This window comes from Planococcus citri, chromosome 2 (assembly GCF_950023065.1).
Source record: "Planococcus citri chromosome 2, ihPlaCitr1.1, whole genome shotgun sequence".
In the NCBI taxonomy this organism is placed as follows: Eukaryota; Metazoa; Arthropoda; class Insecta; order Hemiptera; family Pseudococcidae; genus Planococcus; species Planococcus citri.
Genome location: NC_088678.1, coordinates 29,269,715 through 29,285,363, shown reverse-complemented (window position 1 = coordinate 29,285,363; position 15,649 = coordinate 29,269,715). Strand labels below are relative to the sequence as shown.

The 15,649-nt window shown below is 33.5% G+C and overlaps 2 protein-coding genes across 4 annotated transcripts in view; one reads left to right on the top strand and one right to left on the bottom strand.

Moving 5' to 3' along the window:
* Positions 1–86: 86 nt before the first annotated feature.
* On the top strand, positions 87–3,510 carry LOC135835353 (septin-2-like). Its single transcript, XM_065349569.1, has 9 exons — positions 87–299; positions 409–526; positions 598–740; positions 825–1,018; positions 1,100–1,211; positions 1,300–1,492; positions 1,749–1,876; positions 2,547–2,720; positions 2,817–3,510. Exons 1-9 carry the CDS (start codon positions 270–272, stop codon positions 2,985–2,987), a joined length of 1,263 nt encoding a protein of 420 aa, XP_065205641.1. The 5' UTR covers positions 87–269; the 3' UTR covers positions 2,988–3,510.
* Positions 3,363–15,649, bottom strand: part of LOC135835352 (peroxidase) — a 25,832-nt gene continuing 13,545 nt past the window's right edge. For all 3 annotated transcript variants that reach the window (XM_065349566.1, XM_065349567.1, XM_065349568.1), the window contains exons 3-14: positions 13,634–13,853; positions 13,354–13,526; positions 12,737–12,916; positions 8,278–8,468; positions 7,949–8,147; positions 7,664–7,861; positions 5,042–5,189; positions 4,804–4,960; positions 4,532–4,702; positions 4,251–4,449; positions 4,067–4,172; positions 3,363–3,976 (exon numbers count right to left, since the gene is read on the bottom strand). In XM_065349566.1, coding sequence (XP_065205638.1) covers positions 3,859–3,976; positions 4,067–4,172; positions 4,251–4,449; positions 4,532–4,702; positions 4,804–4,960; positions 5,042–5,189; positions 7,664–7,861; positions 7,949–8,147; positions 8,278–8,468; positions 12,737–12,916; positions 13,354–13,526; positions 13,634–13,853 — 2,060 coding nt within the window. In that variant the 3' untranslated portion in view covers positions 3,363–3,858. The remainder of the gene's footprint in view (positions 3,977–4,066; positions 4,173–4,250; positions 4,450–4,531; positions 4,703–4,803; positions 4,961–5,041; positions 5,190–7,663; positions 7,862–7,948; positions 8,148–8,277; positions 8,469–12,736; positions 12,917–13,353; positions 13,527–13,633; positions 13,854–15,649) is intronic.

The window sequence follows — 15,649 nt, the reverse complement described above, 5'->3', positions numbered from 1 at the left end:
TACTACGGTCTCACTTGCATGGGAAGGGAAGTGAAAGCTGCAGGGTGAGGTGAAGTGAGGGCGGTGAGAGTTCGGCAAATCGGCACACAGGACGGGGGACGAAGGGACGGTGTCAAAGAAAAGTGGAATGATTCACAATCGTACTGTTTGTTTGTGTTATGTCAATTAAAACGTATTCATTTTGCAATTATCTTGATTAATACGTGTTTCGAATTCCATACAAAGTGCGATCGAATACCCAAATCCACCTGTAATACTTCAAGAACGAAATGGCTGCAGCCGACGTCGAAAGAGCAAAGGTAAAATAATTCTATTCTCTTACTGTATTTTAATGTTTATCACTTCGCAGAATTAGATCCACATGAAGATTCCAAACACCACCTAAAACCGTTGAAATGACTGTTACAGGTTGATAATCACCTTAGAACTCTCAATCTAACTGGCAATGTCGGTTTCGGAACTCTTCCCGATCAAATTGTCTCCAAAGCGGTGCAAAATGGTTTCGTATTCAATATCCTCTGCATAGGTAAGTAGAACTGAGATTGTGAAGAAGTAATAACGTTGAACTACTTTACAAAAGAGCATTTCAATTCCTAGGTGAAACTGGACTTGGTAAATCTACGCTGATGGATTCGCTGTTCAATACTAACTTCGAGTCGAATCAAGCTCCTCATACTCTTCCCAATGTTAAACTCAAAGCTCACACTTACGAATTACAAGAAAGCAACGTTCGCCTTAAAGTAAGTTGTACTTCTGTATTCCGCCCCATTGAGTAAAAATACCAAAACCAAATTGTTTTAACATGTGGGTGTTCGCTATTACAGTTGACTATCGTCGACACTGTCGGATACGGTGATCAGATAAACAAAGAAGATAGCTACAAAGCTGTCGTTGACTATATCGATAACCAGTTCGAGGCATATCTTCAAGAAGAGCTGAAAATCAAACGAACGTTGCATTCGTATCACGATACCAGAATCCACGTTTGTTTATATTTCATTTGTCCCACCGGTCATGGGTTCGTAATATAGATTTCGTCGCTTAATTTCACCAATTCTAGCCTACGTTATTCTAAAATGAAATCGTTGTATTTGTTTAGTATGAAATCGCTGGATTTAGTCTGCATGAAGCAGTTAGACACCAAAGTAAACATCATTCCAATAATTGCCAAAGCTGATACTATTTCTAAAACCGAACTTTCAAAATTCAAGGTACATATAATCTCCACACTCGTGTTTTTCTCGAGCTTTCTATATGTATTATGGATGGTATTTAATGCAACGATATGTGACTTCACAGGCTAAAATATTATCCGAATTGAACAGCAACGGAATCCAAATCTATCAATTCCCCACCGACGATGAAACCGTCTCAGTTACGAACGCTGCTATGAACTCGGTCATTCCATTCGCCGTCGTCGGTAGTACAGAATTCGTAAAAATTGCCAATAAAATGATGAGATCCCGGCAATACCCTTGGGGAATTGTGCAAGGTGCTTATTAGTATTATCGTTTTAATAATTATTTTAATTCCACGACTTAACGCGACCTTCATCCTTTGAAATGTAATCAAACAATACGTCGCTCCATATTTGAATTACATTCGTGTGATTATTTACTCAATACTCGAGAAATAAGTTCTCGATTCTGGTGTTCTTTCTTACACCGATTCGGTCGATTGTTTCTCGAGATTTCTGAACTATTTCAATTGATGCAATTTTTTATGTTTTGTTTCTTCTTCTGTTATAGTTGAAAATGAATCGCATTGCGATTTCGTTAAACTAAGAGAAATGCTCATTCGTACGAATATGGAAGATATGAGGGAAAAGACTCATACCAAACATTACGAATTATACCGCAAAAAGCGTCTTGAACAAGTGAGTTAATTGAAAAATGAGTACATATTCAAAGTGATATGAAAATTCTCAACTGTTGGACAATTCTGAATCGAATGACAGGAAGAACAACATTTTTTAAAGCTCTGCCTTATAAAAAAAACTTGAGAAGATCAATCGAAGCCGACCAAAGCGAATTTTTTTTGCATTAAGAAGATTTTATGAATTTTTCAGTATGTCGTGTATTTAGGGTTGAAATACCCAGGACGAGAAAGAAAATTCTATTTCAGATGCTAAAGCACATTTTTTCGAATTTTGGCGAATCTTTTAATATAAAAAATTTGGGCAAAATTGTATTCAATAAGTTAATCTAATTTTTGATCGGTCTTCTGCAATTTTTGTTTTAAAACGTCCCTTCGTTTTCTCATTTTCAATTGCTATATTTAGCATGGGATTCATTTGGGAATCACTGAACCAGTTTTTATAATAGCGTAAGGCTCGGTAGAATTGTTTCAGTACGTGTTCTGTTTATTCAACTAATGAATGAGTATTGTATAGAGTGTTCCATAAAACGTATTATTCAACGGATAATTCAGCACATTGCATTGCAGCTGAAATATCCATGATCTATTGTCATTCGTTCCTTATTTGATGTTAAGTAAATGCACTTTACTTCTCGGTTCGCATTTCACTAAATTGACATTGATTCCAGATGGGTTTCACGGACGTAGACAGCGACAACAAGCCGATCAGTTTTCAGCAAATTTTTGAAGCGAAACGAAGCGCTCATTTAGAACAATTACAACACGACGAAGACGAAATGAGGCAAATGTTCGTCGTTCGCGTAAAAGAAAAGGAAATGGAATTGAAAGAAATGGAAAGAGAGGTACGCTACTCCCAATATTGCATTTTCGCTGCTTGATTTTCAAAAAGTCAGCTAATACGATAAATCTAAATCAACCTTACATGTTTTTGCCCTCAGCTGCAAGATAGATTTGATAAATTAAAACGTCAACACGCCGAAGAAAAGAAACAACTGGAGGAAAATCGTAAAAAATACGAAGAAGATATAAACGAATTCAGCAGACGCAAATTACAATTCGCTTCTATCGGACACCATACTCTAACTCTGGGAAAAAGCAAAAAGAAGTAGAGAAATTCCCACAGAAATTCAACCAAAAAATACTTTTACTTTTTTAAAACTTTTTTTTATACTTTACTATAGTGCTCTATTTAGTTATCGACGTATACCGAAGAATTGTAAGTAATATTGCACAGCATTTCTCTTATAAAACGACACTGGTTGTACGCGTACGTGGAAAGTATACGTCGATATTTTTCTAGAGAGGTTATTTTTAAATTTTTATTTAAAACAAATCAAATTTAGTATCTACTTATTTATTATCCCTTATATTTGAAATATTTTCCTTTCTAGCTGTCAATGTGCTCAATAGATTTTTTATATCGAACAAAAGCCCTGCTGGTGTCGATTTCAATGTTCTACTATTTGAAATAAGCCAACAGCTGATGAAAAAGTTCAATAAAATAATTTATTACATTTTATATACAAATACATCAAGTTTGACTACATCAAAAAGAGGCTTATAGGCTACCACACAACATATAAATAATTTTACTCGGTTTGTATTTTAATAAATAAAGATTTTACAGGGTTTTATACACAAATTATTTTAAAACAAAATATATACGTTGAAAATACACTCATCATTGTCCTAATTCTAAAATGCTTCTAATCGCATTCTCCTCACACTCTTAAACCCTAATTTTTTTCAAAGTCCAAAATAATCATCATGTTCAAAACACCTTTTTCTTTTTGATTATTTATGAAAAAAAATATACACTGGAAAAAATTATGCTAAATTTGCGCGAAATTGCGCGGATCTAAAAACCATGCTTTTTGAAAATTTATATCGCACGGTACGTAATGAGTGCATTTTCAAGTTCTAATTGGCAGTTTTCAATTGAAAAATAAACACATTGAATAGTAACTAAAATGAAAATGACTATTTCTTATAATAATTATTTTCGTTCAAATATGGAACATTATGTGGGATTTCTTTCCAGTAATTCAAATCTATGGCTGGGATTTTATCGTAATCACTGCAAGATACGACAGGATTTCTGAAAGGAGAAAGTGAAAACAAATGGTAATTAGTAAGACGAGTTTATGATTATTTTATTAATGATTTTTATTCGAAGAATACTACTTACTCGTCCGATATTACGAGGAAAGCACTCGGTTGCATCGAATGGATATCATCACCATTGTCGCAGAATAGACGAGCCAAACTGGATTTTTTGATTTCGTGTAATTGTTCTGCGAAATTATAAAACATGGAATATGGATTAGTGATGGCTCTATTTTTCACAGCGAATTTTATCGTGAATTACTAACCTGGTTGGAAGGATCCGATGTCTCCTCCATTTTCGTAGAAGTATCTGTCTGATACTCTGGTTCTGTAGAATTGTTCTAATAAGATGCATAAGAATGTGGGTCCAGCCAAGGTACCTGGAGCATGAGCTTCCAACGAACCTCCTACGGTGAAGTCTACATCATCTGGGTGATCGTATAAAATGGATAATTTTTCTACTCTCTGTAAAAAATTTAAAAAATACATTAATGAATTATTATTTTCAATTTGTAGTTTTCGGTTCAGCGTTGAAGATTTCACGCACCTCAGCATCGATGAAGTCGAGGAAATCTTCGAATTTGTGAGCTCGGGGTAATCCACAGAATTCTCTGTAGTCGTTGTATGAACCTAAACCGTGATCTCTGCCTCTTTGGATATCGATGGCTCTTAAATCTCTACCGAAAGGTCTATCTCTTCTGAATAAGAAGTCGGTGATCTGAAATCACAATCATATCACATTAAGTAGGTATGTTAATTTGGGTTACCTATATTTTTCATGCATCCTTTTCAAATAGGTACTAATAAATCAACACTCACTTCGCTGGTGAAGAATGGATCAACTTCTTCTTGGCTTTGAGTGGCTAATCCTCTGGTCAAATGATCAAGGTTGTTTCCACTTTCAACTACTACTGGTCTGTTGAAGAAATCAGATAATCTGATCGAATCCAAAGCGTGTCTAGTTTCATCGATCAATCTGTAAAATTGTACAAGAAGTTTTTGTTAATCAACCAGTAATTACGAAGTCATGGTTTTTTAAGTGAGCTGAAATTTTTACTGGAATTGTCCTTGGATGGAAGAGTGGAAGTATCTGAAGGCAGCGGTGGCGTGTCCGTTCAATACGCTTGGGTCTACTTGGTCATTGTAGTCGTTGGTGAATCCTTTGGATTTGTAGATCAATTTGTATTTCAACATGTTGTCGGTTCCTTGAATTTGTAAATGAAAATTAGTTTCTAGTTGCTTTTTGTTAAATTGTCCCAGTTGGGGGCTAGATTTAAATGTAGGTATAGCTTGAAAAGGATTAAATTTCAACCTGAGGTTCAGTTGTTTGCAGAGTAGGCAGAAGATCTTCATTTGCAAGTCTTATGTTAGGTACCTACAATAAGCCTTCTAGTTTTTTCTCTCTCTCTTTTTTTTTTTTTTAAAGATAAGAAGTGGGTAAAGGCTTAGATAGTTAGAAATATTTTGCGAAAAAAATTATTAAAAAGTTGCTGTTGAGAAATCGCCAGAGATCTTGAGAGTGAAGGGCATGGCAAGTTGAATTGCTGTGACAGATTTCATGATATGGGGGTTTAGATTCAATCGTTCGAAAAGAGATTTGGACTTTTGAGTAAATTTTCAAATGAGGTGAAAGAAGTAAAGAAACAGGCGCCGCAAGACATGAAAAAAAACTAGTTCAGGCTTTTGGAAAAATAAAAACAAATTGTAGAGAAGCTCAATATTATTTTGATTTTTAAAGAAATCAGAGACTTTGTTAGTACGAAGGTAAACAATTCCATCGAGAAAAATATCTTTTACTAACAATTTCAAAAGCATCTGAAAAATTTGAGCATTTATTTCTTTTTAAATTATGTAACTTCAAATTTTCTGCATAATATGTGTCAATTTAGGAATTCAATTTAAAAAGTGATAAGAATTTGAGAAAAAATATCTACTTTATTAAAACATTGCAAGGAAATATTTCCAATAATTTGTTATAAAATTTTTAAGAACCAAAAAATTTCGAAAAAGACTGTATTTCAGGAATTTTTGAGCTCTGTAGAAAAAATTTTGAGAAACAGAACTGTTTTGGGATTTGAAAAAAAATTTCAGGAATCCAAAATAAACTCAAACTCAAACTCAAACTTTCAACACTGTTTTTTTTTTCAAGTTAAAATTTTACTATAGGTAATGAAAGAAAACTGACAAAGATGAAAATTTTGCAAAAACTCTTTTAAAAATTGTGAACATTCCTAAAATAATGTTCATAAACTTGCGAACATTTTTCGACAAATTGTAATCAAATTTTCAGAAATTTCAAAGCCCATGTTCAATACTTGAAATTAGAAAATATTTAATTCTAAAATGACCTGAAGAAAAGTTTGGATTGCTTTGTGCTTATTTTCTCAGAAAAAAATTTCGTAAAAACTTTTGAAACTCACAAAATTTTTGTGGGAGGAAAATTCAAAAATCTCAGAAGAGCTGATATTTTTTTCAAACTTGGGTATTTTTACAAATTTTATGATTTATGGAATTTTTATAAAGCAATAAACAAAAAATTTCCACAAAATATCTAAAAAGCTCTTCCATAAGACCAAATGCCAAATCTTGATCACCATATCAGTTATTGTGGGGAACATCGAAAGTTAATAATGAAGGGTGATCAACCTTTGGCACCACTGATCAAACTTCCGTTTAATTCGTCTTGATAATTCTTGTGATTATTCAATTCTGGACGGAGAAGAAGACATCAAATTTTTAAATTTTAATTTTTTGATGGTTGCAAAAACAACATGAAAATGAATTTCTTCAAGAACATGGCTTCGGGTGAATTCCCTTCCCTGAAAACCTTCAAATAGGCAAACATTGTTGCACTTGTGCATTCAAAGCATTATGGTAGGGCTAATTATCCTGGCACTATTTTTTTTCTGAACAGGTTCGACGAAAATATAGTGAATTTTAAGCATCATTTGAAATTTTACGAAATTTTTGGGGATGAAGGGTGTAAAATGAATTTGCAGATGGTAATTCATTTCGTTTGAAAATAATGCTCTTCAGTCTAGCTTCATTTTGATCAAATTGGAGAGCACCAGAATTACCTTGTTGGGATTATTCATCACAAAAAAAAAAAATTTTAAATAATCAAATCGAAGCAGAAAAGTTAAAAATTTGAATCCTATTTTCTAATCTCTGAATCCTTTTTGGAGCTCTCTAGCAGATTTCTAGATCTTCTAGTTTTCAAAAAATTCCACAAAAGACACCCAAATTTAAATACAATACATATAAATCGTTCTGGTAACTTTTTCAATCAATTTCGACACAATCCCCCAGTCCTAGAATCTTTTAAAATTTTTAAAAATGAGATTCAAAAACTTGAAAAATTAAAAATTATTTTGTTACTTTTTTTCCCCGATTGAAAATTTTTTTGCCAGTTGGAAAACACTATTCTTCTTAGTAGGAACCTATCTAATTATTAAACGTTCTATCGTGGAGGTGGAACTAAAAAATAGGTACCTAGACTAGATAATGAGCTCGGTACCTACACCTTTTATACAGTTTAAACCTTTCCTTGAACCGTTTTCTTTTATCTTCTGCTATACTTAATTCGCAAACAACCGAACCATATTGTATTGATTTTAGACTCGATTCATTTTTCAAGTACACCATCGACCTATCGACAACGAAATCCAGGTCATCTTACCTAATATAATGGGTAAATATTCGTAATAACTGATGTGTTGGAATTCGGCTATCAGAATCCTTCTAGCTTCTTGGTATAAAGTTTCGTCGTCCCAATGAGGATTGATGTGCGATAAAACCGTAGCTAATCTGTTGTGTTCTCTCAGTAATAAAATTTGCAAAACGGTCAATTGTGGATTTTGATTGGCTCTTCGGTCACCTGCGAGCAAAACAGAAACCAACACACCTCTTTGTTTTATAGTCTCAATTCTGTAGGTACTTTATATAATTTGACAATTTTACGAACCGAATTGGTAACAAGGTTCACGTTCGGAGAGGATATCGCAAACAGCTGTCTTATTTCTGGCGGTAGGAGGGAATGGTCTGTGATGATCTTTCAATTCTACTCTCAATCTGCCTCCGACTCGTTCTCTTACGGTATCGGATACTTGTTGAGTAGCTCCATAGACTAGAGAAGCGTCCATCCAATGGGTAACAGAGACCAACTATAAAAAGAAAAAAAGCATTGTAGGAATGAGAAAAAATACGCCAAATATTAGGTACCTATGTGTACAGGTATTACGCAACAGAGAGTACATATCTACGATAAGTCTAAAAACTCCCACGAGCACGTACTTGTTCGGCGGGCTGATTACCCGGATTGCAACCGGTATCTAAATCAGTGGTCGATCGCACGAAATTCATACACATACGTTTATATTTCGAAAAGACCGGATCATCTTCGGGTAATACAATAGGGAAACAGCTAGGACCGTTATTGGAGCGTAGACGACCGTCGTCGTCGCAACATCTGGTTGAGTGGCGTTCTATAAAGAAGAAATTAATTTAGAGATATTTAAAGATAACTACGAGTATAAGCCTAATATAATGCTGAAGTATTACGAGAGTAAATCGAAATTCTACGTAAAAACTGTAAGTGGTGATACGATGAATTCACACGAGGGTAGTGCCAACTTGTAGCTTGAACCGTCTGGAGAGAAATGCACCTCGAGTAAGCCCCCTTTTTTCATGTGAAGAAGATAAGTGTAGGTATAACTTGAGTTCGATTCTGACATTATATGGACTACATTTCAAAATTTTATTCTAAGACGATTGAAAAAATAAAAAGAATAATTAGGTAGGTATCCCTTTTTGTCTATCTTGAATAGTGCAGTTAGCGCTACTCGAAGATTTCGAAAAAAACAATGAAGGGAAAGTTCACCAAGTTGTCCAATGTCAATTCTCTGGAAAACTGGAAAAAGTTGGAGAATTTAAACCTCCTAGAAAAATCGCAGAAATTTCAAGGAGATTGAAAATTTTCACTCCAAAATCAGAGAATTTCATAATTTTCCAAAATTACCAAAAAAGATTCGATTTTTGCCAAAATTGTCTAAAAATCCCGTTTTCTGCCTAAAATGCCATAAAAAGTCTTGTTTTCTGTCTATGTCAAAAAAGTCTCATTCTTTGCCGAAATCAGCGAAAAATGCCCAATTTTCTGTTAGAACTGTTAAAAAGTCTCACCTACCTAATTCTCGACAAAATTGTCGTTTCGTTTTTTGCAAAAACTGTCAAAAAGTTACATTTTTGGCAATCATTGTCAAAAAGTCCCATTTTTTGACAAAATTATTACAATAAAAAAAGTTTTTTGCTCAAAATTCCAGAAAAAGTCTTGTTTTCTGTCTATATCAAAATAGTCCCATTTTCCCCAAAATCATCAAAAAATATCCCATTTTCTGCCAAAATTGTTAAAAAGTCTCACTTACTCAATTATTGTTAAAGATGGAATAAAGTTTCGTTTTTTGAGAAAATTCACAAAAAATACACTTTTTGCCATCATTGTCAAAAAGTCATTTTTTTTTGCCAAAATTGTCATAAACAGTCCTATTTTTTGTCAATGTCAAAAGAGTCCAGTTTTTTCCAAAATTTCTGAAAGAAATGTCCCATTTTCTGGAAAATTGTTATTAAGTCTCACCAGCCTAGTTCTCGTCAAACTTGCTAAAAAGTTTCGTTTCTGGCAAAAATTGTCCAAAAGTTCTATTTTCTGTCAAAATAACCAAAAAATTCTGTTTTCTAAATGCCGTAAAAAGTCCTGTCTTTTGTCTACCTTTGCTTTGTCAAAAAAGTCCAGTTATTTCTAAAATTTCTGAAAAGAGGCCTCATTTTCTGCCAAAATTAGGTACTAAAAAAATCCCACCTACTTTTTATCGAAATTTTGTTGTTTTTTTGCCAAAATTTTCAAACATTAACAAATTTTTATTTATTTTCTCTTTCTTGAAAATTGAAAAATCTTAGCTTGAAAAAATGTTGACCCCCTCACCTCCTACTACCCTCACTCACTGTCTTAAAAATCGGCAGTTCTAACTTTATTAAAAACACTTCCGTTTTTTTTTCGAAATTGTAAGAGAAGTCGTGGTTTTTGGGAAGAATTGTCAAAAAGCCTCATTTTTCTGAAATAATTGTCAGAAAATTTAGTTTTTAATCTAAAACTCCATAAAAACCCTATTTTTTATCAACGTCGAAAAAATCCTCTTTTTTGCCAAAATTACCGAAAAAGTTCCAATTTTTAACCAAAATTGTCAAAGAGTTCCACCTAATCTATGTCAAAATTGCCAACTAAAAATCCTCATTTTTGCTTTTAAAAAAAAGTCGAGTTTTTCGGTAAAATTGTCACCAAAACTGTCGAAAAATGACCATTTTTTTTGGTGCCTAAAGTGCCATAGAAAGTCCTGTTTTCTGTCTTTGAAAAAAAGTCTTATTTTTTTTTTTTGCCAAAAATGCCGAAAAAGGTCCCATTTTTGGATAAAATTGTCAAAGTCCACACAATTTTCTGTTTTTCTTTTTCTCAATCAACGATTGTACTTATTTTTTTGTTCATTGTTCCCTCAGAAAATGGAGATTTTTTTTACCCCCAAAAATGCTGGCTTGAATAAACTTAAAGCCTCCTTCAACTATCTACCCTCTACTTCCCCAATTTATGTAGGTAAGCGTAGTTGATATTTGAAGGGCAAAGAAAATTAGAGAAATTTGTTCTGGAAAACTGGGGATCTCAGGGAAAATCATTTGTTTGACAATACAGTATGACACAAAAGTAGTGCTCGGTGGCTTTTATTTCTAAGTGGAAAGAGTTAGAGAGATGAATGAAGCGGCGTTGAGTACCTAGGGAAAAATAAAGGCTTTCAGAAGCGACTTTGAAAATTTCAGGGCGATGCACAGGGTGTTTCATTAAATTGAAAAACCGTTTTGGTCAAAAAATTCAAACTGGTTTTTATTGGGGCAATGTATTCTACACACCAAGGCGACAAAAACATGATATCAATTTTTTGAAACCGGTTCATTAATCTGCAACCAGTTGACAAAAAAAACCAAAATTGTAGAGATAGAAAAAAGCTTGAAACAAAAGTTGTAGGGTGTGAAAAATTACACAATTCTGTTCAATAACATTTTGAAACCCGGTCATTGGTTCGCATTTAGAAACCAGTTTTTGACAATCACCTAAAAATTGAAGATAGAGAAAAAAGCTTGAAACAAAAGTTGTAGAGCGTAAAAAATTGAACTATTTTTGCTGATCGGATTTTGTAAATGGCTAATTAATTTGCAGCCAGGTAACTTTCGATAGTGTGCTACAAATTAATGAACTGATTTTAAAATCTGATCAGCAAAAATAGTTCAATTTTTTACACTCTACAACTTATTATGTTTCAAAATTTTTTCTCTATTCAATTCGTAGGTAATTTTTGATAACTGGTTGCAAATTAATGAACCGGTTTTAAAATCTGATCAGTGAAAATGGTACCATTTTTTACGCTCTACAACTTTTGTTTCAAGCTTTTTTCTCCATCTACAATGTTTGGGTGTTTTTTGCCAACTGGTTGCAAATTAATGAACCGGTTTCAAAAAATTCATATCATGTTTTTGTCTCCTTGGTGTGTAGAATACATTGGCCCAATAAAAACCAGTTAGAATTTTTTGACCAAACCGGTTTTTCAATTTGTGAACACCCTGTGCATGGGCCTGAAATTTTCAAGATCGCTTTTGAAAGCCTTTATTTTCCCTACTCAACGCCGCTTCATTCATCTTGCTAGATAGCTTTGTCTACTTGAAAATAAAAGCCACCGAGCACTACTTTTGTGTCATGTCATACTGTACAGGGTGTTCCAAAAGATACTTGACAATTTTCAAAAACGACTTGACACTTCTAAGATCCTCACGTTCTTTTCGATATGTTCAAGTATACTCTTCACCTGAGTGGGGGTCAGTTTGCCAGTGTGCAGTTCACTGATGCTTTATATAGGTACTCCCTGTATGGAAGCAGGGAGGACACAGAAGCTGGCCCCACTGGGTGGTAGAATCTCTCCTTTATGGCTCTGAGCACAAGATATGAATGAGTAAAAATGAAAATGTTGACAACAAAAAAAGGCTGAGAGTTTCAAAAACCGATTGGGAGTCATCATAGCATTTGTGGCAACGGTTCGAACGATATGTCACTTTGCATCTTTTCGTTCGTTCTTTTTTATATGAATTTTATGTGAATTAAATGTTAGAATTCATATGTCTAGTTTCTTTTGACACACGTCAAGTTTCTTTTGGCACACCCTGTAAATATACAAAAAATGTTTTTTGCAGGGAATATAATTTTTAGGTCCAAAAAACACTCATTGTACCTACTTTTCGAAATATTCAAAACTGAAGGAGATATGTCACTTTGGAAAAAAAATGAAAATGCAGAAAATTGAATTTCGTCCGAGCTACTTGGTAGTTGGTACAACCCTCGTGTAAAATCAGCTAGTACGTATGTCCCACTTGCAGCAATATTTGACAGAATTAAACTGCTTATGATGGTATAGATAGAGATTACAACGAAATTGGCATCAGTTGAACGCAATTAGAAAGTGAACTTGGGATGCAGTTTTGCAAAGTATTATCTACTCGCATGAAATATGAGATTTCGCATGCATAGTTACTTTGTCAATGTTTTACTTTTGGAAATGATAATGAAGTTGACTCATTTTGTCAAATTATGTAAATCGTAGGAACTTATTGGTAACTTTATCTTTATATTTTGCATTACGATTAATTTTAAAAAAATCTCACTTACTCGCTTGAGCTGTACCCAAAGCCATAGACATATCGTGAGTGATGACTTGACCCCACGACATAGTGACTAGAGTCCACAAAGGATCTGGGATCGGTAAATCTGGGAACATGACGATACTCACTAGACGAGCCAACGGTAGAGGTTCATGGCTGGCGACCGAAGTTGGTGGAGCGTGGACACCTAATCAAAACATAATATCGATAATGATGGTAAATACATTTTATCGGTTTGAAAAACTAATAAAGTAAGTAATCGAATTATATAATCTTTAAATTACTATAAAATACGGGTTAAGGTTGAAACAAAAAATACTCCATCTAGATAGCTATACATATTATACGAGTAGGTATCATATGCATCAGCAATTCATACAGTGCACATATACAATCCACTTTGATATACGAACACATTATTTATTAAGTAATTCTCCTCCTCAGCTGCTGCTGCCTGCTTTCAAATCGAATTCTGGCTTATGCATATAGAATAAGTACATAGTAGGTACTAGGTACGTACGAATTAACCGCGAAAGATAATTTTTAAATCTCACGAATAAAGAATTAACTTTCAGTAAGCAAATTAAACTACGTATCGCGTAACCATTTAAACACGTGACTTACCATCGGCATACTTAGGACGAACCAATCGACCATATTTGGTATTCGCGGCACCCCAAGTCGGGTATTTTAAATTATTACAGGTACCATCGATCGTACGGTATTTGCTGTTGGCGCACGGAGTGCTCAATGGAGCGCAGCCGGCTCCTACTGGAGCGGTTTCCGGTGCTCCCAGACTGATAAAGAGGAATCAAAAAATAAAATTAGGTACTCGTTCAATCAATGTCAAGTTTTTCGATTAGATTTCTACCTATAGGTTTTTTTCAATTTGGTTTTTACTTACCCACTTGGTGGAGTGACCGGTTGTCCGAATCCAGGATTAGGACCAGCAGGTTGTTCGAATGGAGGTTGGTATGGTTGATGTGGGAATGAAGGTCGGAAATGAGGTATGCTTGGGAATACAGGGTAGGATGGTTTGAAACCTCCGTAAACGACCGGAGATCTGGGTCCATGTGTGTTGATTATTGATCGTGGTGGACCGTAGGTTTCATCGGCGTAAATGCCTGGAAAATTCAAACAGTGATTAAGAGTTGGTTTATATGGAATTAAACTCTTTGGAGAGAGGAGAGAATGAGACGAGAGTCAAGTTTTTGAAAGATACATATTATCTCAAAATTGATGTAATTACCTACCCACAGAACTACATACAAAAAATACAATTAAAACTGGATTCGAATCTGAAGTCTAAAATCTGTTTTAAAAATACTTAGGCACTCACAGACAGATGTATTGTGTAAATCATAATCAATGATCCCAAAACAGTTCAAAAATGGATTTTTTTTGTTCATAGGTCAAAAATATGAGCGTAATAATTATCAGCTTGAACCGAGTGGGTACATAAAAATCGAAAATTTATCCAAAAATACACCACCGAGATAAATTTTACCAGAAGAACCTAATTTTTTGATTTTCAGAAAAATTTGGAAAATTCAAATACCCCTTTTTTCTTTGAAAAACTCAAAATTTGATCAAATAGAAGTAGAAATCAGAAATTTGAATTCTACCTTATTTTTGGACTGCTGAATTAATTAATGGTGATTTCGAGCCATTCTGGAGCCTTCAGTGGATGTTTGGAATCTCCAGTTTTGAAAAAATGTCTTTGAAAATCGTCAAAATGAATCCATAACCTATGAATTTGGTCACTTTATTGGCTCTTTCCAAAAATCATTTTTATCGATTCAAATTCAGAATTTTCTTCAGCGATTATTTTTCAAAAAATTTAGAAAGTTTTTCTTAAACGAACACATCAAAATGAAAAACTGAAATTTTATTTATTCTCCATTTTGTCTTCTCGAATCAATTACTGGTGGTTTTGAGCCATTCTGGAGCCTCCAGTGGATTTTTGATTTTTTTTTAATTCTTGAAAAGTATACTTAAGGCTACGAAGACGATACCTATTGCAAACAATTGAGATTATTTTATTCTACCTAATTCGAGTTCAAAGGTACTAAAATACCATTTTCACCCTTCATAATGGTAATTTTTTCAAAACTGAAAAATCCAAAATCCACATTTTCGTTTCAGAATGGCTCTCGAAACCACCATCAATCGAGTTATGAAGTCAGAAATAGCACATGAAATAAATTTCCGTTTTCCAGGCCAATTTGAACAAATTTTCATTCTTTAAAAAAAGTGAGCAAAATTTAAATTTTAAAAAATTTGCCAAAAATGAAATTCAGCTTTTGTTTTTTAGATGCTTTGTCAATTTTTCTGGTCTGGTCGATTTTTTTTCTTTCAGTTATGATTAGAAACCTCTGTGAGTACAAAAATTGTGAAGATTTCAACAAATTTTCAACGCTCTTTATTACTTTGAAGTTTCCTCAACAAAAAATTAAATTAAATAACAATCAGACATGAAAGTAAGCATCAGACCTCATCATTTTTCCCAGCACACCTCAGAGTTGAAAAAATTGATCAACCAATTTCAAAAATTATGATTTGTTATACGTTTTTTAAATCACATGTAGGTACCTACCTAATAATTGAAAAGTTTTTCTGTTTTTTTTATCTTTATCTTTTTTTTTTTCAATAAAATTTCACAATATTACAGTACATATTACTTTCCTAATTATTTGTGATTCTTATATTTTATTTAAATGTTTAAGAACCGCATTTAAGCAAATTGACCTTGAAAAAATCTTAAATTTCATTTTCTTAAATTATTGTCAAAACTTTCAAGCTTTTATGTTTTTTGTTTTTCTTCAAACGATTATTTTTATAAACTTTACCCTGTCACAACTTAATTAAGTACCTATTATTAGGTAATCAAGTTTTTTTTTTTTTTTTTTTTTTTTTTTTT